This window comes from Enhydra lutris, unplaced genomic scaffold, assembly GCF_002288905.1.
Source record: "Enhydra lutris kenyoni isolate GAN:26980312 unplaced genomic scaffold, ASM228890v2 scaffoldscaffold93, whole genome shotgun sequence".
In the NCBI taxonomy this organism is placed as follows: Eukaryota; Metazoa; Chordata; class Mammalia; order Carnivora; family Mustelidae; genus Enhydra; species Enhydra lutris.
Window position 1 is genome coordinate 930,017 of NW_019154177.1, and position 27,614 is coordinate 957,630.

Below are 27,614 nucleotides of genomic sequence, written 5' to 3' on the forward strand. Positions count from 1 at the left end.
CAAGCAGACTCCACACTGATTGATCTCACGGCCCTGAGATCATGACCTGAGCCGAAACCAAGAGTTGGACCCTCAACCCACTGAGCCACCCCCGGCGCCCACAATGCGTCACACCCTTACAGATTTGGGTTATATTCCTCTATGTATTTTTTTAGTGTGTACATTTGTACATTATTATCTTACAAAAAAATTCATTCTAGGGGCACCTGGGTGGTTCAGTGGGTTGGGCCTCTGTCTTTGGCTCCGGTCAAGGTCTCGGGGTCCTGGGATCGAGCCCCGCATCGGGCTCTCTTCTCAGTGGGGAGCCTGCTTCCCCCTCTCTCTCTGCCTGCCTCTCTGCCTGCTTGTGATCTCTCTCTTTCTCTCTGTCAAATAAATAAATAAATAAATAAATAAATCTTTAAAAAAAGAGTCATTCTACACAAGGTGCTGCAACTTGCTTCTAACAAAACGGAATGTGGTGTCCTTTCACATCAGTACTGCATTCTTTTTTTTTTTAATTTAATTTCTTTTCAGTGTAACAATATTCATTGTTTTTTGCACCACACCCAGTGCTCCATGCAATCTGTGCCCTCTCCAATACCCACCACCTGGCTCACCCAACCCCCACCCTCCACCCCTCCAAAACCCTCAGATTGTTTTTCAGAGTCCGTAGTCTCTCATGGTTCACCTCCCCTTCCAATTTCCCTCCACTCCCTTCTCCTCTCCATCTCCCCATGTCCTCCGTGTTATTTGTTATGCTCCACAAATAAGTGAAAATAAGTGAAACCATATGATAATTGACTCTCTCTGCTTGACTTATTTCACTCAGCATAATCTCTTCCAGTCCCGTCCATGTTGCTACAAAAGTTGGGTGTTCATCCTTTCTGATGGAGGCATCATACTCCAGAGTGTATATGGACCACATCTTCCTTATCCATTCGTCCATTGAAGGGCATCTTGGTTCTTTCCCCAGTTTGGCGACCGTGGCCATTGCTGCTATAAACATTGGGGTACAGATGGCCCTTCTTTTCACTACATCTGTATCTTTGGGGTAAATGCCCAGTAGTGCAATTGCAGGGTCATAGGGAAGCTCTATTTTTAATTTCTTGAGGAATCTCCACACTGTTCTCCAAAGTGGCTGCCCCAACTTGCATTCCCACCAACAGTGGAAGAGGGTTCCCCTTTCTCCACATCCCCTCCAACACATGTTGTTTCCTGTCTTGCTAATTTTGGCCATTCTAACTGATGTAAGGTGGTATCTCAATGTGGTTTTAATTTGAATCTCCCTGATGGCTAGTGATGATGAACATTTTTTCATGTGTCTGATAGCCATTTGTGTGTCTTCATTGGAGAAGTGTCTGTTCATGTCTTCTGCCCATTTTTTGACATGATTATCTGTTTTGTGAGTGTTGAGTTTGAGGAGTTCTTTATAGATACTGGATATCAACCTTTTGTCTGTACTGTCAATTGCAAATATCTTCTCCCATTCCGTGGGTTGCCTCTTTGTTTTGTTGACTATTTCCTTTGCTGTGCAGAAGCTTTTGATCTTGATGAAGTCCCAAAAGTTCATTTTTGCTTTTGTTTCCTTTGCCTTTGGAGACATATCTTGAAAGAAGTTGCTGTGGCTGATATTGAAGAGGTGACTGCATATGTTCTCCTCTATGATTCTGATGGATTCCTGTCTCACATTGAGGTCTTTTATCGATTTCGAGTTTATCTTTGTGTACAGTTACATAGATTCTTTTTAATGACAGAATCACATTGTAGTGTGTACCATCATTTTTAAACTAACACATTTTTGATGATTTCTTTCTTTGCTCTTTGTTCTCTTTAACTACTTTGGTTCTCCTTGTTTTTCTCACTAGACTCCCCTCCCCCCAAAAAGATTTGAATAGTAAGTAAGCCTGAAAATAGCAAGATGGATGACGTCTTATAACAGAAATTTCCAGATGCTGAGGAATTGAGAGACTGTTATCTCAAAATGAAATACCTCGTTTCTTTTACTGTTAGAAGAAATTTCAGAGCTTGTTTGTAAATGGACCAATATTTCTCAAAATCAAAAAGGCAATTTCTGAAAAAAAACTCATTCCTTTACTCAGGCAAAACCATTTTGACAGGTCAAAATTTAAAGCAGAGTACCCATTTTTCTGTGCAGAAAGGAGTGCCTTATATCCTTGAGAATTCGTCTGTGTCTTTATTTTCTTTTAATTTGCCTTGGATAATGAAGGCATGTACATGGCACAAAATTCAAAAAATACAAAGGGTCCACCAGCTTTTCACCCCAACGCAGAAATGTAGAAATGCCTCCAGATTCCTGAAGTCTGATCCTTTCTTGGCAAGATTTTAAAATTGTGGACCTGGCAAGCCCCTCCCTCCACCCTGCTCTTTTCACCCCTCCCCCTGGCTACCCATCCATCCCTTCCAGATCAGCAAGATGGCAAAGGAAACGAGAGGCTGACGAGGGGCTGTAGGGTTCCCGACTTTGTCCCCTTCTGCGCACTGCCCCGAAATGCTCATCCGTCTGGGGTAAGATGAGCGATGGAGGAGCAGGCTTTTTACCGTCCCTGCACTGGAGACGGTTCTCATTTTGTTACGAAGGTTTTCTCATCTTGCGTTCACGGTTTTTGTGCCGTCAGGAACTGGGCCTTGGTTAATGACAGGTCTGGCCTTCATCTTCTCCAGAACGTGGGATTCCCCCCAGCACAGTGGTTTCTGTTATTCCGTGGGCCCTCCCAGCGCACATGACAGCTTGTGTGGCCCCCGTGACTCAGCCTGCGTCGCACACACACCCCTCAGGCTGTCTTCCTGTGATGTTTGGCTCTGGGCTGAGGGAAGATGCTGGAAGATGAAGCAGACAAGGACAAGATGCGGAACAGGACAGGACTGGCTCTGGTCATATTTCACCTACTATTTTGAGTGACATCAGGGACATGGGGGGAAGGGAAGAGGCAAAAGAAGGTGTTTCCTAGACACCAAAGTTAGGTCACAGATATTGCTGACTCAGGGCTTGTGACGGAAACTGCTAATACCCACGTTCACCTTCCTCCTTCTTTGCATAGGAGCCCCAGTGTTCATACTGGTTAGCAATATGTGCTCTGAAAGACTGCCCTTCCCGACGTCCTTTCCCAGGGGCCAAAGACATTTCAGGGAAAGTGGTTATAGGTAATTACTTTCTGAATAGGATTTTCAAGACAGTGTGATGATTTGTCTTGCTGGTGGAGGCAAGCTGAGGACAAAGCAGAAGCTGACACCCTGCGACCTCCCCCCACCCCCTACTCCTGGGTGGGACATTCTTCCAGGATCTCCTCAAATGTAATGCCTTGCTACAGGGGAAAACAACCTTCACTTGACAATGGCAAGGCCTCTGGTATCTTTCAGGTCCTCTTTAGCATATGAAAGTTCTTTCAAACCCTCCCTTTTCCTTGCCTCCCCCAAACCCCATAGTCTATAGTCAGCCGCCCCACACACAACCCCAGGCAGCAGCTCTTTCTGCCCACAGGCCCGGTCCCCATGCCTTAATAAACCACCGTTTTGCACCAAAGATGCCTCCACAGTTCCTTCTTGGTCATGGGCTCCAGACTCTACCCCGCTGAACCTCACCTGTATTCCAAAACCACATCAATGTGGTATGATGTTGGGGGTCTGGCAACAACAGTCAAGAAAGATTTCTTTATTTTCAGTACAGGGACGCCTGGGTGGCTCAGTGGGTTAAGTCGCTGCCTTCGGCTCAGGTCATGATCGCAGGGTCCTGGCAGTGAGTCCCGCGATGGAGTCCCGCGATGGAGTCCCGCGATCGAGTCCCGCGTCGGGCTCTCTGCTCAGCAGGGAGCCTGCTTCCCTCTCTCTCTGCCTGCCTCTGTCTACTGTGATCTCTCTCTGTCAAATAAATAAATAAAATCTTTAAAAAAAAAGAGAGATTTTCAGTACAAGAAAGATGGTTTTATTAGAGCGTGGGTGATGGGGTCAATCCTGCTTAGTTTAGTGCCCTGGGGATGAAGGGTCCAAGGAGGGAGGGGTCAAGAGTGTCAAATGTCCCCAAACCATTAAGATAAAGACTGCAAAGTGCCCTCTGGATTTAGCTAAGACTAGTAGAAATTACAGGTACCCTTAGGGTAGCTGGATTGAGTAGAGGGAGTAGGTAGGAATTAATTTTGAAATAAAATATTTGAGGGGCACCTGGGTGAGCATCTGACTCTTGGTTTTGGCTCAGGTCATGGTTTCAGGGTTATGGGATCAAGTCCCACCTCAGGCTTCATGCTCCGCATAGAATCTGCTTGAGATTCTCTCTCCCTGGCCCTCTGCCCCTCCCCCTGCTTGTGCACATTCTCTCTATATAAAATAAATACATAAATCTTTAAAATGAAATAAAATATTTTATTAATATAATACTTGTATTTTCAATCAAAAGCACAATGAGATACCACCTCACACCAGTCAGAATGGCTAAAACTAACAACTCAGGAGAAACAACAGATGTTGGTGAGGATGTGAACAGGAACCCTTCTACACTGTTGGTGGGAATGCAAGCTGGTGCAGCCGCTCTGGAAAACAGCATGGAGGTTCCTCAAGATGTTAAAAATAGAGCTACCCTATGACCCAGCAATTGCACTACTGGGTATTTATCCAAAGATACAAACGTAGTGATCCAAAGGGGCACATGCACCTGAATGCTCATAGCAGCAATGTCCACAATGGCCACACTATGGAAAGAACCTAGATGTCCATCTACAGATGAACGGATAAAGATGTGGTACGCGCACACACACACACGCACACGCACACGCACGCGCACATACATAGTAGAGTATTACTCAGCCATCAAAAAATGAAATCCTGCCATTTGCAATGATGTGGATGGAACTAGAGGGTTTTATGCTAAGAGAAATAAGTCAGTCAGGGAAAAACAATTACCATATGATCTCACTCACGTAGAATTTCAGAAGCAAAACAGAGGAGCATAAGGGAAGAGAGGGGAAAATAATACAAGATGAAATCAGAGAAGGAGACAAACCATAAGGGACTCTTTTATTTTTTAATATATAAATTCATTCTTTTTTTTTAAAGATTTTATTTATTTATTTGACACACACACACACACACACACACAGAGAACACAAGCAGGGGGAGCAGCAGAGGGAGAGAGAGAAGAATGCTCCCCACAGAGGAGGAGGAACCCAATGTGGGACTTGATCCCAGGACCCTGGGATCATGACCTGAGCCAAAGGCAGTTGCTTAACCAACTGAGCCACCTAGGAGCCCCCATAAAAGACTCTTAATCACAGGAAACGAACAGGCTGCTGCGGGAGGAGAGGTGAGTGGCGGTAATGGGGGATGGACATTATAGAGGGCGTGTGATGCAGTGAGCACTGGGTTTTATGCTGTAAGGGCCTATTTAGCCAGAGCAGCTCCACCCTGTCCCTGCGCCCCCCCCCCCCCAGGGGACTTACTTAAAAACAAGTCCCGGAAACCAGTCCCCGGTAACAAAGCCCAAATACAAGGGTGGTTCAGGCAGGGTGGAGGTATCCAATCAGTGGGGGCGCATACTGTCTCCCTAGCTACCAAGGAGTATGGGCCCTGCCCTTTGGGTGCCCTTTGGCCGCCAATTCTGACCAAAGTGATAGGCGACTTCAAATATCTACTATAGGGTAAATTGCAATTCAATTGGTCACTTATGTGTGACCTAGCAGGACTGTGCAGCTTTCTCTGTTACAGTCTCATTGGTCACCGGTGCGTGGCCAGGCCCAACCACATGGCCTTTGCCCTTAAAAGCTAGTCTGTAAAGAAGAGAGGGGTCTCCTCTTCACAAGAGACGGCCCTGGCCGGTCGGTTTGATTCTTGATGCTTAGTGTGAAATAAAGCTTTGCTTCACCTTTGCTTTGTATCAGTCTCGGTCCTTTGACCATGGACCCAACAATATAAGACTGATGAATCAATGACCTCTACCTCTGAAAGTAATAATAGACTATATATTAGTTAATTGAATATAAATTTTTAAAAATATGGAAAAATTTTTTTTAAAAATAACTGTATTTTATTAGTTAGGTTTAGTTTTTTGTTGCATATGCAGACAAACCAAATAAGAGGCTTAAACAAGACACTGGCTTTAGTCCCGCTCACATACACGAAGTCTGACGCAAGCCGTAGTGTATAAGGACCGGCTTATTTACCTTTCACTACACCACGCTAATTGGCTCCCGGCGCTCAAGACTGCTTCATGGTCCAGGGCAGCTGCCCAAGTTCCAACCATCCTGTGCACATTCCGGGCTGAATGAGAAGGAAGGACAGAGGTTAATCCCAGTGTTAGAGCTCACAGTTAGTTTAGACTCTAACAGGATGCCTGGAGGCCAGCAAGGAGGAGGCCATGGCAGGCTGTGGGGAAGGTCAGAGGCAGGTCCGGGCAGCGTCCGCCAGAAGCCGGATCCCATCAGACAGGCCCAAGATGGCGGTGCCACGACAGGAAACCCTTGAGCAAGTGAGGAGGAAAAGGCATCGAATCCCTGCTTCCAAAAAATCCTTGCCCTAGTTAACAACTGTTGGTAGAAGACAGAAGGTGAACCCCACAGGCAGGCGGCTCGCTGGCTTGCACACTCCCTTGCCCTGTCCCTCTCCACCCCTGTAGCCCACTCCATCTCTCTGTTTCTTCCTCTCACATCTTGAGGTACTTTCACTGCTTTTTAAAAAAGATTTTATTTATTCATTTGCCAGAAAGACGGAGCACAAGCAGGCAGAGCGGGAGACAGAGGGAGAAGTAGACTCCCTGCTGATGGAGATGCCCGAGGCAGGACTCCATGCCAGCACCTGGGATCACGACCTGAGCGAAAGGCAGGTGCTCAGGTACTTTCACTTGAGTAAACTTCCTGGTTGTGTCTCTCATCCACTATGTTGTGTGTCTGTCCTTGAATTCTGTCTCCTGATGAGACCAAGAACCTTTGGTGACGTTTTTGGGCCAGGCTGGATGGAGGCCTCAGGACCTGCGCGACAGACCATAAGCAGCTGGGCACAGTTCCGCTGGTAGCGTTGCCTTCGTGAGCCTGGCTGAGTGCCGGCCGCAAAGGGCAGTACCTTTGAACTGAGTATATTGCCATCTGGAATAAAATTAAGGAAGGAGTGGAGATTGGCAATAAAATAGTGAACAGTCCTTTCTATGCTGTATTAAGATTGAAAAGAACTTATTAAAACAAATATGTGTACCAGAGGTCCCAGGCTGGAGGCCAGGAGCTTGACCTCATCTGCACAGATGATTGTACAATTTTTAGTTTCCAACACTTAAAAGTCAATAGGTTTCATATAAAACTCCAGATTCTGGGAGGCCTGGGTGGCTCACTTGGTTAAGCTTCCAACTTGGTTTCGACTCAGGTTGTGGTCCCAGGGTCCCAGCATCATGCCAGCATCGGTGGCTGCGCACAGCACGGAGTCAGCTTGTCCTTCTCCCTCTGCTCCCGCCCCCAGCTCATGCTCTCCCAGCCCTCTAAAATAAATAAATAAACCTTTAAAAAAAGAAAAACCCTCCAGATTTCTGCCTTCTCTTGACTGAAAATCTGGCAGTATGCTGGGCCCAGGTTCTCAATGGCAATCTGTAGCAAGAGAAGTAGCTGCCTCTGGGGAGGCACATCCGTCCTACAATGAGTCACTGTCCTCATCTTTCCCTATTGGCCCCCAGTCTAGACTGCTCATTGCAGTTTCCCTCTTGCTTTTAACTAGCATTTATGTTTGCATGCTGGTCACTTTACAAATAGATAAATAATAATGATGACTTTCAGTGTGATTAGAGGGACTACAAATTGAGATCAGAGAGAGTCTGGAGGGGAGTCTCTGTTTCTACTTAAGCATCTGATACCAGTTTCCTTATTTATTTGTTTGTTTGTTTTTTACGATTTTATTTATTTGACAGAGAGAGACACGGCGAGAGAGGAAACACAAGCAGAGGGAATGGGAGAGGGAGAAGCAGGCTTCTCGCTGAGCAGGGGCCCCGATGAAGGGCTCAGGGCTTGATCCCAGGACCCTGGGATCATGACCTGAGCAAAAGGCAGTCGCTTAATGACTGAGCCACCTAGGCGCCCTATTTATTCTTTTTTAACAGGGGAAAGGAAGAACACAGTCCCCCACTCCCACAAATTATGTGGTCGAGTTTCCCACATTTGGGGAAATCTCAGGCGTCAGCAAGATGTTGAACTACATGAAAACCAAAGACACTTCCTAATTTAAACATATGCTCTGATGGAGAACTTTGAGAGAGAGGTGAGTGTTCTATACAAGGTAATCAAAGTCCTCCCCCAGAAAATAAGTACTCAGAATCTGAGGTTCTATGTGAACGTGGGAGGCTGACTGGAAAGGAGAGAGGTCAGTGTGGTCATTTGTTTAGGCTATCCGCTCAGGAAGGAGCAGGACTGCTGAGCAGGCCTTGCAGAGGACTGTGGTGGGCACAGCCCAAGCCCCACCAGGCTGGGTTGGGATGATGGCTTCCTAGGAGAAGAGTGAAGGCGTTAGTTCATGCTGGAGGCCAGAAGTGCTAACCCCATGCTCAAGGGTTTGAACAATGTCCTGGAGGCCCAAAAGGAGGCTATGAAGATTTCTGAGTGAGAAGGGAGAGAATGAAAGGGGCATTTTAGGAGTTTTCTAAGGATGATTCTCACCCTGGAGGTGAGAGGGTTAGAGGGAAAGACTTGCAATAGGGAAATGAGTGGACATGCTCACAGCCAGCCTGATACCAACTCATCTAAAACACACTTGCAAACTGACACGTGTTGAAATCATTCTGGTCAAGGTGTAATATTGGAAATGACAGTACCTAGAGGCAAGTTGAGAAATAAAGCAAGGTAAGGCTGTCTGGATTCAATGAAATCAAGAGGATGAAGTCAATACTGAGGAAACAGCAAAGGAGACCCGGAAATGCCAAGGCAGGAACTGTGGGTAAATCTACTGGATCACTGGATCTTATTGGAGTGGGATTGTCGCTCTCCTGCGCTTCGGGAAGGAGCACGCGCGAGCTGGGTCCTATTCAATACCGCACGCACTGTGTGTTTTCTACGCTAATGGATGAACACCGGCTTGTTAAAAACCTCAAAGATGTGATGAGGTCTCCCTCCTTGTTGGGCTATAATGCTCATCCCGGTTTCTCGGGAAAAGAGACACCAGTTGGCTCTGGCACAATGGGAAGAACCCAAACAGGGCTTGTCTGACTCATTCTGTCTTGCAGAAATGTTGCCATCAGGTAATTAACTTTCTTTTTCGAAACAAAATTGCAAGGGCCTGCAAGTAGGGATGTTGAATGGTGCAACTCAGTTGGCTACTCCCCTCCTCCGGCCTCCTGGGAAGGCCAGGCGTCTCCCGAGCCGCACCCACATCAAGCCCGCGCTCTGCGGCGCCGAGGCCTGGGCGCCCGGCAAGACACCCAACAAACGCCTCGAGGTCCAGGCCCAGGCCGCGGGAACTCGGCGCGGGGCCCGCAGCGCGCAGGCGGGGTTACCGCGTTCCCGCGGGACACCGTCGACCGCGGTCACTGGACCCCGAGGAGCTCGCCCCCGCGCGCCGCGCCGCGCCCCGGGCGCTGGCGGGGCCTCCCCATTCGCTCCGGGAGGAACCGTGCGCCCCCGAGGCCGCTAAGGCGGGTCGCGATAGGGGCCCGCGCCAAGCCCCGCCCCGGGGCCGCCCCTTCCGCTCGCGCCGGGATCCGCTCGGACGCGGCCACGTTGTCCTGCGCGCCCCGAGCGCCGGCTGCGCGAGTCCAGCCGGCGGCGCCCCTCGGCGACCCCTCGCGCAGCCGCGGGGCTCGGCGGGGCCGCGCGACCCCCCAGGCCGGGTCGGCGGGGGCACCGCGGCGCAGGGAGGCCCGAGCCACGCCGGGGACTCGCACGCGCGCGCGCTTCCGGGATTCGGGCCGGCAGGCGCCGCCCTCCGCCCGCCCGCCTCCCCGCGCCGCCCGGAAGCCGCGAGCGGGAGAGCGCGCGGCAGAGTTGGGCTCCGCGCAGAGCTGGGCGCCGGGGCCCATGCCCGTGCGCCCCCGCGGGCCCGCGCCATGGCCTCCGGGAGCGTGGCCGAGTGCCTGCAGCAGGAGACCACCTGCCCCGTGTGCCTGCAGTACTTCGCCGAGCCCATGATGCTCGACTGCGGCCACAACATCTGTTGCGCGTGCCTCACCCGCTGCTGGGGCGCGGCGGAGACCAACGTGTCGTGTCCGCAGTGCCGGGAGACCTTCCCGCAGCGGCACATGCGGCCCAACCGGCACCTGGCCAACGTGACCCAGCTGGTGAAGCAGCTGCGCACCGAGCGGCCGTCGGGGCCCGGGGGCGAGATGGGCGTGTGCGAGAAGCACCGCGAGCCGCTGAAGCTGTACTGCGAGGAGGACCAGATGCCCATCTGCGTGGTGTGCGACCGCTCCCGCGAGCACCGCGGCCACAGCGTGCTGCCGCTCGAGGAGGCGGTGGAGGGCTTCAAGGTGAGGGCGGCGCGGCGAGGGAGGGGCGGGAGCGCGAGCGGACAAAGGGAGGAGAAAGCCAAGGGGCTTCCTCTTTTCCGCCTAGAAAATGGCTGAGCCGGACGTGTGGTTCACAGCCGTCATTTCCTCTCTGTCCGCTCCAGAGCCTCCGCACTCAGATTTGGGAGAACCTGTAGCTGGTGAGGAAGCCAGAAGTGCCCCCCACCCCGCGCCTCCCCCCCACCCCCGAGGGGCCCCTGGGTCTCCCCGCTCTCCGGCACGTTACGCACCGAGAACCCGCCCGCTCCCTGACGGTGTAAAGGATGTGCGTAAAAGCAGGCACCCACCGCCAAGCTCGTGCTCCTATCGGATCACGGGTGATCTCACACAAAACACACTCGGACGTCAACTGGCTCTGTGCCCCGCCCGCAGGTGCCCATCACTTAGTCTGTGAGCATTTCCCCAGCGCTTCCCTGTGCTCCGGCCTGCTCTAGAAGCCCATGGAAAAGAGCAGCTCTTTCCCGCTGAAGTCCTTTAACCAGATTACACAGTTACCATGAAGATTACACGGAATCAAATGAGTGGGTAGCTCTTTGTGAACCGTTGGACCGGTGGAGGCGCATGGCCAAACAATGACATGGAAACAAAGTGTTGACTAGAACAGTTGTAAGGCAACATTCTGTTATCTGTGTATTTGCCCTCTGGAGGACAGAAAGGTATACAGTTATGTTTAAATGTGTGTACGTTTGTGCATAATTAATCACTTAGTATTCATGGTACTTTTGGATATATTGTTTTACACTGGCAGTAACTCTGGAGTAGGTTGGGAAGGTGGTATTCGTCTATGCCACATGTGAGGAAAATGAGATGTTAACTCATTTTCTCTGTATGTGTCTGTGGAGAGCCACAACCCAGCTCTAAGCCTCACAGTCCACTCACCTTTCCACTGAGCCGTGCGGTATCTGTCCAGGCATGGGCAGGTGACCCACCAGTTTAAGATACACACAGACTGCCACAGAGAGGTGTGGAGACCCCTGTGCCCTGCCGATGGCAGGAAGTCCAAGGACAGGCGCTAAGCAGGGACGTGGCCTCAGGAGTGGTTGCATGTGATAAGCACGTGAGCCGTGCTGATGCTAAGGTCTGCCTAGTCTTGAACTGTGCACCTGTTTGTGCTTTTCTCAGGAGCAAATCCAGAACCAGCTGGACCACCTGAAAAGAGTGAAGGACTTAAAGAAGAGGCGTCGGGCACAGGGGGAGCAGGCACGGGCTGAACTCTTGGTAAGGGGATTTGGAATTCACAGATGACACGACTTCTGCAGGCCACTTTGTGTTTTGTAAGGTTGACATTACTTCCCTTACCCTTAGCCCATCAGGACGCCCAGAACTTCAGCTGTGGGTGAGACAGCCCCAGGTGGGAGTGGGGAGCTCACCTGGAGAACCAGAGGAGTCCCACGTTCGGGGGGAAGAGCTAGAAGAGCTGAGTTGGAACCTGTGGGGATCTGACCTATCGGAAGTTTATCCCGCTAGTCTTGTGTAGATCAGGGCTGATCCTTGACGACACTGATGTGGGGGACGTTCTTGGGCACAGTTAGCCTCCTTTGGTGCCATTCTGCAGATGGCTGCTGAGGGTGGCTGAGGAGGGGACGGATGTGCCCATTTGTGATAGGGATATATGGGGCTTTTGTTCTGACAACCAAAAAATTAAAAAAAAAAGTATGGAGACTTTTATAATAAATCCTTATATCCACCACAGAGGTGCTCAAGCAGTTTTGTTTTTTTTTAACAGTAAATAAAATATGAGAAATTCTCAAGAGGAGCAAACTGTTAACAAACTTGTGAGGTTTTGTCAGTCCTGGCCGGGGTGTCGTAAAGGACTTTTGGGCAGGGAACGTCGGATTCCACCATTTGTTCTGCCCCCACACTCCTCCCTGAGACCTCATCTCCCTGAGCTTGAAAACAGGGCTGCCGGTTGGACAGTCTCCTGGCGCATCTGCATAGAATCCCCGCACACACAGCCATTGTGTCCCCTGTGGGCGGACTGTCAGGGCAGAAAAAGCCCTTCCCTGAGAGTCAGGACACTTGGACATACTTCTGGTTCTGACCCTCCCTGCTGGATAGACGGGGAGAATGGTACACCGTCTCTGGCCTGCTTCCTCCTCTGTGGAGTGAGGACGTTGGACTCGACCTGTGGTTTTCATCAAGGCTGGTGCTGCCCTCTCCTTCCCTCCTGTGGTGTGTGGCTGTTCCTTTGGTTGTCACTCGAGGAACTGAGTCACTGGGGAGGGAGGGCAGAGATGCCAAATGTCCTGCCGTCCAAGGGAGTTCCACGCTGGGCAAAATTGTCCCTTTGTTTCCCCCGCCCCGCCGCCCCAACAAACCAGCCCGCCAGGAGCAGCACCTTCTAGAAGCTGAGAATCAGTTGTTCTTTACGGCCAATTTCAGCTTTAGTTTTCCATTTTTTTTTTTTAAGATTTTATTTATTTATTTGACAGAGATCACAAGTAGGCAGAGAGGCAGGCAGAGAGAGAGAGAGAAGAAGGCTCCCTGCTGAGCAGAGAGCCTGATGCGGGGCTCCATCCCAGGACCCTGAGATCATGACCCGAGCCGAAGGCAGAGGCTTTAACCCACTGAGCCACCCAGGTGCCCCTTAGTTTTCCATTTCTAAGGTTATGTTGTATCACTTGTGTCTTTGAAAGGCTCTAGCTGAGGGGAGCTGTAACCTTACCAAAGCGACTTGGAAGGAAGGTGTGTGCGGTCCAGTGAGTGCTCAGGAAGGGCTCTGAGAGGGACAGAGAGGACCGTTAATGGGAAGATGCTTGGGGAGGGGAGCTGAGAGCAAGTGTCAACAAGCTTCTGGAAAGGGTCGGACAGTGTTTTTGGCTCTGTGGGCCATATGTGGCCGTGCCCCAGAAAATCTTCCTTCCCCAGGAGTAAAGAAAGGGAGTTGCTGATGATTTCTTGAGCACAGAGCCCTAGAGTCCTGTTGGGGGGCGCGGGGGGAGAAGGAAGGGCACCCTGGCTTCAGAAACAAATCTGCAGGAGAAGGAGCGGCACCCACAGCTGTGAGGGGTGGTTAAGGAGCACTGCGGGGAGCCAGAAACGGGGTCCGGGCTACACAGGAAGGGCCTCAGGGCCGTGGTCCCAGTCCCGGTCCGAGGATGGAGTGTCCTGGTCCACCGCCGCGTGGCACCTGGCTGACCCCATCCCTTCCCCGGCGTCTTCCATGGCTCCCAGTTGCCACAAGTCTTGCCCCACCTGGCCTGCCGGGTGTTTTACCCTCTTACCTTCTCTGGCTTCCCCTCTGCGCTCATGGCTCTGCTGGACGGAATCGTTGGCTCTGCCCGTCCTTCCAGTGTCGTTTCCCCTGTCAGGAAGCCCCGTCTGCTCTCCGACCACAGGGGACAAGACTGCCCTGTGCTCCTGTGGAGGTTGTACCAGCTCTCGCAGTGTGGGCCGTCCTGGCCTCACATCTGGGATGACTGTCATGGGACTGATAGCTTTATTATCCCCGGGGCGACTCGCCTCTCAGCCACTGTGTGTCCAGTCCGTAAAGCCTGACACTGGGAGCTAGTGAACGGGATGCTGGGATGAGATGATGAGCTCTTGGGCTGGGGAGTCGGGAGCAAACACGAAGGCTCTCGAGGGAGCCTTCCCTCCGGTCAGCGCCCTTCCCTGTCGTCTGCACAGAGCCTGACCCAGATGGAGAGGGAGAAGATCGTCTGGGAGTTTGAGCAGCTCTACCACTCCTTGAAGGAGCACGAGTACCGCCTCCTGGCCCGGCTCGAGGAGCTGGATTTGGCCATTTACAACAGCATCAACGGCGCCATCACCCAGTTCTCCTGCAACATCTCCCACCTGAGCGGCCTGATCGCGCAGCTGGAGGAGAAGCAGCAGCAGCCCACCAGGGAGCTCCTGCAGGTGAGGCTCGCGGCGCCCGCCAGCGCAGCCCTGCCCCAACGTCTCCCTTCTTTCTTTGCCGGGCAGCTCAGGGCCCTTCCTCCCCTGTCTGCTCCGGCACTTGGCGGGCCCTGGCTCAGCTCTCGGCTTGTCAGAGGGAAGACATGCCTCGTGGGAGCTCCGGTCCCCATGGCTTGGATCGGGCGGTTGGGTGGTCTCACAGAAAGGGCAAAAGAGGACCATATGCCCAGGCCCATCCTGTGCCACCTGGTCTGATCACACGCAAGCCTCTTGACCTCTCCAGGCCCGGTGACCCCATGGAATGAGGGGTTCGGCCCCCATGCCATTTAGAGACCGTCTCAGTGCAGTATCTTGTAATGTGAACATCTGTGTGTGTACCGGCCCGGCCACGAAACAGTGAGCCCTTGAGCGGGGGCGGCTGGCCGAGTGGTCCCTGCTTGCGACAAGGTGTTGTGCAGGCGATCCCTGGCGATCCCGGGTGATCCCGGGTGATCCGGCTGCGCTGACCTCAGCGGGACCGCAGGACACGAGCTGCTGTGCGTTCGGTGCGTGTGAATTGTCTGTTCTGGGTCAGGCAGTGTTCCAGGCAGCAGGATTAAGTGGTGAGGAAGCTCTCCTGGAGTTTATGATCTGCTGTGGAGGGCAAATGGGAGAGAAGTGAGCCGTCGGCATGACCGGTGTTGATAAAGGTCGTAAGAAGGGCCTGGAGGCCTAGGGCAGGAGTCAGCAAACTGCCACACCCTCCGCTTTTGTATGTCCTGCAGGCTAAGCATGGTGTTCACAGTTTTGGGGATTTTTTTGTGTGTGTTTTTTGTTTCTTTGTTTTCTCGGTGTTTCTGTTGTTGTTTTTAGTGGAGAAGGGGCAGCGGGAGAGGGGAAGGGAGCATCTGAAGCCCGCAACCACACTCAGTGCAGAGTCCGACCGGGGGCTCGATTCCGCTACCCTGAGATCATGACCTGAGCTGAAGTCAAGAGTTGGACGCTCAACCGATTGAGCCCCCTCACCCCGGCACCCCTGGTTTTTACAGATTTATTTGTTTAGATTTTATTTCTTTGAGAGAGGGAGGGAGAGCATAAGCAAGGGGAGCAGCAGCAGAGGAAGAAGCAGGCTGTCTGCTGAGCAAGAAGCCTGATGTGGGACTTGATCCCAGGACCCTGAGATGACCCGAGTCAAAGGCAGGTGAGGTGCTTAACCGACCAAGCCACCCAGGCACCCCTGATTTTTACAGTTTTTAATGATTGGGAAGAATCAGAAGCATTTTATCTCACAATAAGTGAAATCATATAAAACTCAGGCTCCGTTGTCCATATGTCAGCATTAGCCACACACGTCCCTGGATGTACTGTGCGCGCTTACCTTCCGCCGCCGCAGCCCAGCAGAGTTGCACTTGTCGGATGGCGCATGGCTTACGAAACCCAAAATATGTACCATCCAGCCTTTAGGAAAAAGTTGCCTGGCTCCTGCTTCAGACTGCCGAGAAGGCCTAGCCTTGAGCCTTAGTGAACACCAGTATTTAATTGCCAGGGAGAAAAGGAGGAGTTTGCAGTGGGAACACTTGGCCAGAGACGCAGAGTATGACCAGGAAAGAGGGAGCGGACAGCAGAGTCTCAGGCCCTTGGGGGCTGACATCCGAGTGGTTTAAAGCCGTGGGCGTCACTGATGCCGGCAGAGGTACCGCCGCGGTGAGCAGTTTGGGCAGGGGCCGCGGGCGGGGCAGTGGGGACTGGCGCGAGGAGGTGACTGTGTCAGGGAGAAAGGCCATGAGGACGGTGGGCCGGTGGGACTCCCGGAGAGGGATGCTTAAAGAAACGAGCTGAGGGGTGCCTGGGTGGCTCAGTGGGTTAAAGCCTCTGCCTTCGGCTCAGGTCATGATCCCAGCGTCTTGGGATTGAGCCCCTGTTGGGCTCTCTGCTCAGCGGGGAACCTGCTTCCTCCTCTCTCTCTGCCTGCCTCTCTGCCTACTTGTGATCTCTGTTTGTCAAATAAATAAAATCTTTAAAAAAAAAAAAAAAAGAAAGAAACGAGCTGAACTTGGTGGAAAAGAGTCTGCAGAAGAGTCTGGGTAAGGATCGCGTGCGGAGAGTCGCTGAAGCTGTGATTGATGAACTTGCCCTCCGGGCTGTGCGGAGAAGACAGGCGGAAGGCGACTGGGGCGCGCGTCTAGGAGGTGGTTTTGGTTGATCCTCTGCGGGAGGCGGGGGCAGGCGGGTGCGGCGGGCAGTCGACGTTGGGTGGCAGGAACCGGCGGCTTCTGTTCTCCCGACGTGGGAAAGCAGGTTCCCTGCGGCGGGTGAGCAGGCGTGAGGAGAACATTCGCTCTGAAGACTGGGGCGGTTCGCAGGTAGCTTGTGAGACACGGGGGGTTCCTCGGGCGGCCAAGTGCTCGTGTCCCGGGGCCGGTCGGCCTCGTTGGGTGACGCTCGCTCTCACGGGACTGCTGTGGTGCAGATGCGGGACACGCAGGTGCGCCCGCCTTAGGGCTTCGTAAGATGGAGCCGAGGGCTTGGGTTTGTTCTGTTCTGGTCATAAAATACGTGCAGCAGTAAGTAGTTCGTCATTTCAGCCGTTTCAGGGTGTGCGACTCGGTCGCGTCCGGCGGGTCAGGAAGTGAGTGTTCGGTCACCACAGCTGTGTCGCTCTGGAACGCGGGCCTCGCCGCAGAAGGACACCTTGTGTCCGCGGAACGGTCGCTTGTGTCCGCGGAACGGTCGCTCGTTCCGGTCTGCCTGTCTCCCGGCTTTGCCTGCAGTACGTGGCCTTTTGCCTCGGATTTCTTTCACCGCGAGTCCTTTTGTCACGGTTCATCCGCCTGTAGCGCGTCAGTCCCTCTCTCGGGCCGCTGCGGCTCCGCTGCAGGACGGGCCCCTCCCGCTTCCCGGCTGCGTCCAGGGGCTCCAGGCCGCGGGCTCTTCCCGCCGCCAGGCGCCCGGGAGCCGCCAACGGACGCGGGCGCTGGGGACGCGTCGGTCGTGCGTTTGTGCGCTGCAGGGACGGGCCCTGGAGGTCTTCAGTGTTTTTTTTTTTTAAGGCGGAGGATATTCGTGAGGACATTTTTGAAGAGATGGTTCTGTAGAAGAAAGAGGGGGGTCACGGACGTGGAATGAGAGGGAGACAGGGCTGAGGCGGATGTCACTGGAAAAGCAAGCGAAGTCTTCCTCGAGGAGACACCCAGATGCGTTCCCACCGAGGTCAGGAAGAGGCAAGATGCCCACCGCTGTCTGCCTCTGTTACCCTTGTACAGAGGTTTCAGCCCGTGTAGATGAAGCAGTTGCAAGCATAAGAGTGGGAAAAGCCTGGGCACTGGGCTGGCTCCGTGGGTGGAGGTGACTCTCGAGCTCACGGTCGGGTTTGATCCCCGTGTTGGGTGTAGGGTTTATTTGAAAATAAAATCTTTTTTAAAAAAGGATGAAAAAGGGGTGGCTCAGTGGGTTAAAGCCTCTGCCTTCAGCTCAGGTCATGATCCCGGGGTTCTGGGATCGAGCCCCACGTCGGGCTCTCTGCTCAGCAGGGAGCCTGCTTCCTTTCCTCTCACTCTGCCTGACTCTCTGCCTACTTGTGATCTCTGTCTGTCAAATAATAAATAAAAATCTTAAAAAGAAAAAAAACGAAAAAGAACAGTGTTACAAGACATTAAACCATGTCATTTGGAAAATATATGTTATATAATTATAAAGAATCAGTGCTAAAATTAAAGAATTCAGCAAGGCAGCAGGATGTAACGTTAACAGACAGAAATCGGCAGGCTTTGTATGTGCAGATAACCATCAGAAGACATTTTAGGAAAGAATACCCCATTTCCGGGGCGCCTGGGTGGCTCAGTGGGTTAAGCCTCTGCCTTCAGCTCAGGTCATGATCTCAGGGTCCTGGGATCGAGTCCCACATTGGGCTCTCTGCTGGGCAGGGAGCCTGCTTCCTCCTCTCTCTCTCTCTCTCTCTCTCTGCCTGCCTCTCTGCCTACTTGTGATCTCTCTCTGTCAAATAAATAAAATCTTTAAAAAAAAAAAAAAAGAATACCCCATTTCCTATTGAAAAACAGAAGAGGACACCTGGGTGGCTCAGTTGGTTAAGCACTTGCCTTTGGCTCAGGTCATGATCCCGGGGTCCTGGGATCGAGCCTCGCATCAGCCTACCTGCTTAGTGGGGAGCCTGCTTCTACCTCTCCCTCTGCCTGCCACTCTGCCTACCTGTGATCTCTGTCTCTCTGTCAAATAAATAAATAAGTAAATCTTTAAAAAAAAAGAAAAAGGCAAAATACCTGGGAATAAACGTAAATAAACTTATAAACAGTGTGTGAAAACCTGTGTGGAAAATATTATAAGACACTCCTGATGGACACAAGATAGACTTGAACTAATAAAAAGACATTTCTTGTTCTTGTCTAAGACATGTCAGCATCATCCCGTCAGTTCATCTTAAGTTAATTTATAAACTTAATGCAATCCCAACAAAACCACAACACACTTTATCTGGAGCTAGACAAATGGATGGTACATTTCAGATAGAAAAATAAGCCCATAAAAATAGCTGGGAAACACTGAGAACGAAGAACTGGGGTGGGAACTGGCCCTGTTAGACATGAGAACATCCTGTGATGCTGGTGTGGCTAAGACAGCTCATGGTAGCACCACAGAGAAACACACAGACACTGTAACCATTCAGAAGACTGGTGTCACAGGTTGCCTGGGTGGCTAAGTCGGTTGAGTGTCCACCTCTTGATTTTGGCTGAGGTCATGATTTCAGTGTCCTAGGACTGAGCCGCATGTCAGCCTCCGTGCTCAGCAGGAGTCTTTGAGATTCTTTATCCCTCTCTCTCTGCTCCCGTGCACATATAGACTCTCTCTCTCTAAAATAACAAATAAGTCTTCAAAAGACCAGTGCCAAATTGAAAGAAAATTGCAGCAAATATCACAAATAGGGACCATAGAAATAGTATATAAAGAACATTCAAGAAATTGTGGGGTGGGCAAGTTCTACAGAAAAATGAGCAAAAGATATGAATAGGCACTTTGCAAAAAAATATGAAACTGGACCACGAATTTGTGAAAAAGTGTTCTGTTGTACTTTTAATGAGATGCTAATTAAAAACCATACTATAATACCCTTTCTCCCCCATTAGAATAGCAAAATTTTCTTAATTCAGTACACCGTTAGCAAGGATGTAGGAGAGAGAATCTCACATACTGGTGGGAAGACAAATTGTTTTGGCAGCATTTAACGAAAGTATACATGCAGTTAGAATTTGACCAAGAGTCCTTTCAGGAATTTACCTTGAAGATATACTCAAGTATGAAAGTAGGTACAGAAATATATACGTACAAGGTACTCAGTGTAACATTGTAACCGCAAGATACGGTGGGGGGGGGGGAACCACCTTCCAAACCAAGAAAAGGTAGTTGAACCAACCGTGTGTGTATACAGTGGAATACTATGCAACTGTGTAGAAGAGTAAGGAAGATAACCTCTGAACTGGTAGTGGTTTCCAGGAATGTGCTCTTAAGTGAAGATCATAGTACAGAAAATATAGAGTATGCTACTTTTTGTGTAAGAAAAAAGATAATTGGAACATCATGTATCTGCTTATTTTTGCAGAGGAAACAGGAAGGATAAACCAGATGGGAGTGGGGAAAATGGGGTGGGAAGAGATAGGATAAAAAGTGATGGAGACTCTGACCCAGTTTCAGACTTCTTGAGCACCAAAATAAATAAAAACAGTGATGGATTATAACCTGTTAAATAAAATAAGAATATATGGGTCCATATAATAATAAATGGGGAAATCACTCCTAGTAAAATGTTAATTAATATAGAAGGAATTTTGAAGCTAGCCAATGACCCTTTAATAACCATCATAGTAAAAGGTAATTCAGGCAGTGATTATCAATGGATGCTAAATCTGGTAAGGAAGTCTGATAAGGGTTGGAGTATTAACATAATTTCAAAGTATCACTTTTTTATTGGTTCTTAGTTACAAAAAGAAAGATAGTAGCTATACAGCAATCAAAATAGAGCCATCGGGGCACCCGAGTATCATGTACCTTTAGAAGGACATACCATGCGCTAGCCAAAGATGATACAGCTTGGCCTTAGTCGCGCGGGGAAGAGCTGACAGACGCCGTGGAGGGATGGCCGCCTGTAGACGACGAGCGTGCGTGAAACCAACGGCACTGCCATGAAAGACAGATCCGTGCGAAGGGACTGTTCCAGATATGTGTTGTGATGCTAAGTGTGCAGAATGGTCTTGGAGGGGAGCAGCTGGGAGGAGCTTCGTTAAGAAGACTGGTCAGACTGGGCTCTGGACTGTGGGTTAGATAAAGGTTCATTTAGACCCTCGATTCATTGATCTTTAGATCACTGTTGCTTATAACTACTGTAGTTGTGTAAGAAAATGTACTTGCCCTTAGGAAATACAGAAGGCTAAGGGGGCAGGGACACATTAGAGAATGTAAAGAGTGATCTTTCAAATGGTTCTGAATATAAACGTGGATATAATCATCTGGAAAGAAATATATAGGAGCTCTGTGCTAGCAGCTCTTCTGCATGTTTGAAATTATTTCACAATAAAAAGTCAAAGCAAGCTGGATAGGTAGGCCGTTGTGGTTCCACTGGTGGAGCGCTTGTTAGGAAGCTTGAAACTGTGAGATCCTTGGCTGATGGGGCAGGAGCGGTACACGGGAAATGCCGGGGTAGTGAGTGGCGCCTCCCAGATTTCTTGCTCCTAGACTGTGAGCCTTGTTCCCCTGGCTTCTCGCAGGAGCCTTGTTCCCCTGGCTTCTCGCCTTGTTCCCCTGGCTTCAGGTCAGCTGGGTTTTCAGCAAACAGCTGAAAGAGAACTGAAGTTACGACTTCTCATGGTCATCCTTTTCCTTTCTCTTGTAGGACATCGGGGACACACTGAGCAGGTACCGTATTCCCCCTCCCCAGTGTTAAAGCAAGTGAGGAGGCTGTTTTTGCCTCATGCTCGTGAATCCTGGAAGGACCCCAGAGCCGGAGAAGGACAGCTCACCAGAGCGACATGTTCCCTGCCCGTCTCTGCACAAGTCACTCGAGTACACAGAGCTGGATGGACCAGTTCTCCATAAAGCTTGGGACTTCCGGACAAGCCGGGAGGGGGCGTGGGTGGCTGGGGCTGCCATGGTTCATGAGGACGTAGCCATGGTGAGAGTGGAGGCTCCTACACACGTGGGCACAGTGCAGGGTTTCTTGTGGTCATCGCTGCCTCCGGGTTTCAGAGTCCTCCCCCAACGACCCCCACCCCCACCCCAGTCCCTCTGTGGGGAAAATTCGGTCTTAGAAGAGTGTGACTGGCTCAGAGTTACCGAATTCGTGTGAGTTTCCTGGGTCCTGGCCCTTGTTCTCATTGTTGCGCGGGCCGGCGGGGTCGGCGTGGGGAACGTGCTCCCTGTGCAGGAATGCCCACAGGGCAGAGACTGGCTTTGAAGCTGGCTCAGATACTGGACGGGGAAGACCCTCCAGAGGCGGGCTGCGGGGCTGCGTGGGAGCGTTTGAGGGGCCGGGCCGGGCCGTGTAGGTGGAGTAGGTCGGCTGCAAGTGCCGGGGGGTAGACTGTGTGGGTAGAGTTGAGGGTTTTGAGGGAGAGGAGTTAGTGCATGTCCAGCCCCAGCCAGATGCCCCAGCGATTACTGCCCTGACTTGTCACTTTTGCTGTCTGAGGCCAGTCTGGTTCTGGTCCAGCACGGGCATACAGACGTCCAGAGCCTCGCACTCGGTGACATTAGTGTTTGGCTGTGGCCATATGAGACAGGAATCCCAAAATGTCATTGGCTTAAGGCTTAAACATAATTTAAGATGTTGTCGCCATGTAGGAAGTGTGCAGGTAGGGACCCCTGGGCTGGGCTGCTGGTCTCCTTCCCTTCACTCTCCTGCCTCGATGTGACAGCCCGAGATGACAGTGCGATGGTTGCTGGAATGCCACCTAGCATCGGGGAGAGAAGTCACAGCATAGTCCTTTTTTCAGCAGGCTTCTCAAACTGCCACAAGACACTCCTTACCTCTTACTGGGCAGAACTCAGTCACAGGGTCACATCTAGACTGGGCAGCCATGAACCCTATAGAACTTGGATGATGGGAGACGGGATATTAGGGAGGCGTCCGGCAGTCCATTTTCGCCACGGACCTGAGCAGGGCGGGTACCTGTCTGGAGGGTTCTCACCGTTTTGGGAACCTGAGGGCTCTGGCTTGTTGCCCACTCTGGATCTCCAGGATCTTGTCTAGGAATCCAGGGCTTTCTGGCAAGGTCAGCCTTGTATTCAGTTTAGTTCCATAACCCTTTTTGAGGACGAGCCATTTGAAAATCCATGAGCTCGGGGCTGTGGGGGTAGTGAACGTGAGTAAGCTGTTTCTCCTGCTCCCGTGTAGAGCAGTACAGTCTAGGAGGAGGTGGGGGGAGCTGGCGTGGCTGCTCTTAGAGACTGCCGGTTGGCTTAACCTGGGCTTTGTCTGGGCTCTTCAAGGTGTGGGGTTGGGGGAGGGATTTACTTTTTTTTTTTTTTTTTTTTTTTAAACTTAGAGCGGAAAGAATCAGGATCCCTGAGCCCTGGATTACACCTCCAGATCTGCAAGAGAAAATCCACATTTTTGCGCAGAAATGTCTATTCCTGACCGAGAGCCTGAAGCAGTTCACAGGTAATAGGAGAAGAGGCGTCCGTCAGGGGAATGCATTCGTGCTCTGGATGTCTGTCTTGCCTGAGAGGAGGATATATTTCTCAGCCAGGTGTGGGATGAAAACTGATTGTCTTCTTTTCTCCCCTTAGAAAAAATGCAGTCAGATATGGAGAAAATCCAAGGTAAATTTATATATTTACTGGGCTTTTGATGTTGAAGTTTCCTGGGAAGATAGACATCTGCTTTAAAAGTGGGGGGACAGGCAGGGGTGACACCCCAAGCAGCCTCTCTCATCTTCCGAGTCCTCCTTTTCTTTGTTTCAGTTAATGGCCTCGCGCGCACTCAGTTCTCAGTCTCTGTTAATGGGGCTGAAAAACAGGCAATCCGAAAATTAATCCAGAATTTGCTTAATTCTTTCTTTAATTGGGAAGAAGAATGAACAGAAACTATCCTAGCTGCATTTCATTTGAGGCAGTATTTAAAGTTGTAATTTGCCGAGCTCCTCCCGCTCATGGGCATTGGTGCTGGCCAGGACGGGGGCGGGGGGGTCAAGCAGCGCTTACTAAATACAGTGGCTTAGGTATTCAAGGGAAGGCCTTCTAATTGTAAAATTTTCTCTCCATGAGCCACATTCAATAAAGATTTGGCTGTATCCTAAATGCGAAAATTCCTGGACAGTGTATTGGGATTTGAAATAGGGAAACCCTTTTTTTCTTTGTTACAAATCACAAATCCCCCTAATCTCAGGTGATTTCCTGTGCAATGTATCCTAAGACTTTGTTTGCATTTTGTCGTTCCAGATATATATGTAGGAGACACTCCAGTGTCTTCCACAATCACACAAATAGGGACAGGCTGCCCTAGACACAGTGGGTGACACCGGAAGGCAGGACTTTCCCTGACTGGTTCACACTGATTTCTCCTTCTCTCCTGCCACTTAAAAGGCTCATGAGAGCTTGTTTGTGAACATGCTTTTTGTCCGCTGTTAAGTGCTGGTCAAGGGAGTGGTGGTGTTCGCCCCCGCATGGTGGTGGACAACCACGCATGGAGCCCCCCAGCCATGGAACAGAGGTGGCTTCGGAGAGCCGAGAGTTGCGCATGACTGGGGACGTGGAACCGTGTTTCCCGCTGCAGGGTCAGCTGCCCGCTGGAGGGCGGAATCCTCGATCTTGGCTCAGTTTGACCCCATTTGCTCCCCGTCTCAGGCACATGGTTACCCTTCCACCCAAAGTTCCCAGTCCCTGTTGCTTTAGGGCTCTTGGTTGAACGATGGAGTCAGATGTTGGTAGAGACGGCAGCCCACGGCCGATGACCGCAGTCCCCAGCTGTCTCCTGAGACCCTGGCTTCACGCGGGCTCTGGCGGTTCGGTTCGGTAGTTCTTGGAAATACTCACAAATCCGTAACTTCTTCTCTCTTGTTCTTTCAGAATTGAGGGAAGCTCAGTTATACTCAGGTAGGTGATGGAGACAAGAAGGTGATATAAACAGGAGTAAAACTCCTAAACACCTAACTGCTGTTGTGAATGATCTTGGAAATTGCCTGAATTGGGGTTCTCTAGATGACGTGTATCAAAGAGATAAACAGCAACCATGAAATAAACCATTGATTGTTCTATGCATTTACAGTATCTTTACCTCCTAAAATGCCTCAGAGCTGAAGCTGGTGGCCTTTGGAGTAGGAGGAAATCAAGGTCAGGCACTTGAGTAGAAAGCGCAGTCCCCAAACAGGGGTCCCGCCTGCCTGCCCGCCCTCCGGGCAGCGTGTGCTCTGCAGAAAGCAGTCATCCTTCCAGAAAGAGTTAGGGGTTCGGCTCTTCTCCTGAGTGCTGGGGAGTGTGGGGATCTCGGGTCATGCCTTCCCTGTGCCGGGGCAGGAGTGGAAACTGTCCTTGACCATCACCGTCACCGAAGGGTCCGGAGACTGGGTAGTTCTGTGCTCCTGGGGGTGTTCGCATCTTAGGCGTGTACTTCCCATGGGGACGCGGCACCCTCCCCGTGGAGAGAGGCCTGCGACAGGTGTTCTTTCCATGGTGTCCTCCCGTGTGGTCCGTGTTTCGTTCTTTCAGCAAGTGTTAGCTGGAGACCATGTGCATGTCCCACACTGTTGAACATCGTGTGGGCTTCTGTGGGGGCGTGAAAGAGGCTGGAGTTCGCTGTCTGATTGGGGAGCACACCCATGGCCTGGGGGACAGAGCGGTGACTGCTGTGCACGGGTGGGTGGGTGAACCACGAATCTAGGACCTGGCACTCCTGGTCCCCTCCACGGTTGCTCATCACGAACCTTCCGTGGGAGCCCTTCAACCTGCTGAGCCATGGTCCTGGGACACCATGTTGGGAGTGTTTAGCCTGAGCAAGATTGGAAAACCAGGACAGGGAGGATGGGTTTAGGTTCGGGAGAGGGCAAGGGTGAAGGCCGGTGAGCAGCGGTGTTTGGAGGGAGATGCGGGTGTTGCACGGACCTGAGAAAACGATGAAGGAGTTTGCAGGTGCTGAGTAAGATCTCATGGAATGGAGGGTATAAAATAGTGATTTGGGGTTTTTTTGTTTTTAAAGATTATTTATCTTAGTGTGTGTTTGTAACAAGTGGTGGGGAGGGACAGAGGGAGAGGGAGGGATAGAAGCCCGGGCAGACCCCACACTGAGCACAGAGCCCGTCACAGGCCGGTCCCAGGACCCTGAGATCAGGACCTGAGCCGAAACTAAGAGTCAGACGCCCGGCTGACTGCGCCCCTGAGTGGTACAGGTTTGCAGTCCCCTGTTCACATACCCAGAAGGCTAAAATTTAAGTAGGGAATTAAGTTTATAATGGATAATGTGGCTTAAGGTGTTTTTAAAAAAGGGAGCAGAGGTGAAATCAGTACTTTCCAAGTTTGTTGGCTTAGAAAGGCAGTCGGCCAACGCAGACAGTTTCTGGAGCGTAAACTCCAGGATGACCTTCGTGAGAGAACGCAGCCTCTCGTGGGGCGTGCGTGCTCTCTTCTCGGAGGGAGGTGGGACACGAGCTGGGTGTCCTCCGCTGTGTGCCCAGCCCTTGGCTGACCGCCCCGTCCCCCCCATGTCTCCACAGTGGACGTGACCCTGGACCCAGACACGGCCTACCCCAGCCTGATTCTCTCCGATAACCTGCGGCAAGTGCGGTACAGTTACCTCCAGCAGGACCTGCCTGACAACCCCGAGCGGTTCAATCTGTTCCCCTGTGTCCTGGGCTCTCCGTGCTTCATCGCTGGGAGACATTACTGGGAGGTAGAGGTGGGAGATAAAGCCAAGTGGACCATAGGTGTCTGCGAAGACTCCGTGTGCAGGAAAGGCGGAGTCACCTCGGCCCCCCAGAACGGATTCTGGGCAGTGTCCTTGTGGTATGGGAAGGAGTACTGGGCTCTTACCTCCCCGATGACTGCCCTCCCCCTGCGGACCCCCCTCCAGCGGGTGGGCATTTTCTTGGACTATGATGCTGGCGAGGTCTCCTTCTACAACGTGACAGAGAGGTGTCACACCTTTACTTTCTCTCATGCTACCTTCTGTGGGCCTGTCCGGCCCTACTTCAGTTTGAGTTACTCGGGGGGGAAGAGCGCAGCCCCCCTCATCATCTGCCCCATGAGCGGCATCGATGGCTTTTCTGGCCACGTTGGCAATCATGCTCATTCCATGGAGACCTCCCCTTGAGGCAGGCGGCGAGCTAGGGCTGGGAGGGCTGTTGGCCGTGACCCTGCCCCAGGCCTAGGTGTCTGGCTGCCTTGCCTCTTCCCACGTGTCACAGCTGGATGTCCTCGCTGCTCCCTGTGACCCTGCCGTGGGAGACGGGTATCCACTGCCCTCTCCCTTCCCATGCAAACTGTCAGAAGATTGCCCAGACATAAACACCCGACGTCCACCTCCGGTGTTTCCACACTGGTTCTGTGCGTCACTGGAGGGGTAAAGAGCAGGGATGACCTTGGAGAGCCAGACCAGATTCCTCGCCGCGGCTCACCTGGCTCCCCCCGGTTCAGCCCCACATAGTGATCGTGGATGTTTGCTGTTTTCCGGACCAGGGCTCCTTTCTGAGGACTTAGAGTGGACCTACCTGGCCCTGTGAGCATGGCTCCCCCTGTCCCAGTATTTCCTTTGGGAATAGGACCTCCGCCCTGACTCCCACTCTAGTTTGATTAACTCCAGTAAAGAGGCTTCTCTGTGTTTTGATTCATTACAGTTACTTGACGGTAACGGTGGGAAGTGGCCCCACCTCTGTTCCGGGATAATGTTCTAATCAATGTGCTCTTTGCCTCTGCATCTTTTCCGAGGGCTCTGTCTGCTCCCTTCACGCTAACGGAAGGTGCATCCTGGTGTTGGGCGCCCCTCACCCAGGATAATTTTCTGCCAACACCATCCATGGTTCCTGGATCCCCTCCCGCTCACGTTTGTGGACTGACGGTCAGTTGTACGCCGTCCCTGGAATGATTCTGAGGCAGTATTCCGGGGGCCCATTGACTTTGTGCCCCCATTGGGGAATGGGGGAATTGACCTTTCTGAGATGTGTACCATCAAGGGGCAGTTCCATCCCTACGGCCATCGGGTCACGAGGCATTCTGGGGCCAGAAGGCTAAGGCAGATGACTTCAGGCCCCCACAGTGGTTCTTAGTCCTGCTTCCCTTTGGATACGTGCCCTCTGTTTGAAAATAAAGTGAGTATGGATGTTGTTTA

At 51.6% G+C, this 27,614-nt stretch overlaps 1 protein-coding gene and 1 long non-coding RNA gene across 2 annotated transcripts; one reads left to right on the forward strand and one right to left on the reverse strand.

The window, feature by feature from the left end:
• Positions 1 to 3,828: 3,828 nt before the first annotated feature.
• LOC111138563 lies at positions 3,829 to 10,208 on the reverse strand. Its single transcript, XR_002640045.1, has 3 exons — positions 10,120 to 10,208; positions 6,150 to 6,246; positions 3,829 to 3,858 (listed from the first exon to the last, which is right to left on the reverse strand). It is a non-coding gene; the product is annotated as an uncharacterized LOC111138563 (long non-coding RNA).
• Positions 9,845 to 27,614, forward strand: LOC111138562 (tripartite motif containing 27). The gene is made up of 8 exons (XM_022490582.1): positions 9,845 to 10,417; positions 11,579 to 11,674; positions 14,084 to 14,314; positions 21,192 to 21,214; positions 22,843 to 22,958; positions 23,087 to 23,119; positions 24,365 to 24,391; positions 26,005 to 27,614. Exons 1-8 carry the CDS (start codon positions 9,998 to 10,000, stop codon positions 26,598 to 26,600), a joined length of 1,542 nt encoding a protein of 513 aa, XP_022346290.1. The 5' UTR covers positions 9,845 to 9,997; the 3' UTR covers positions 26,601 to 27,614.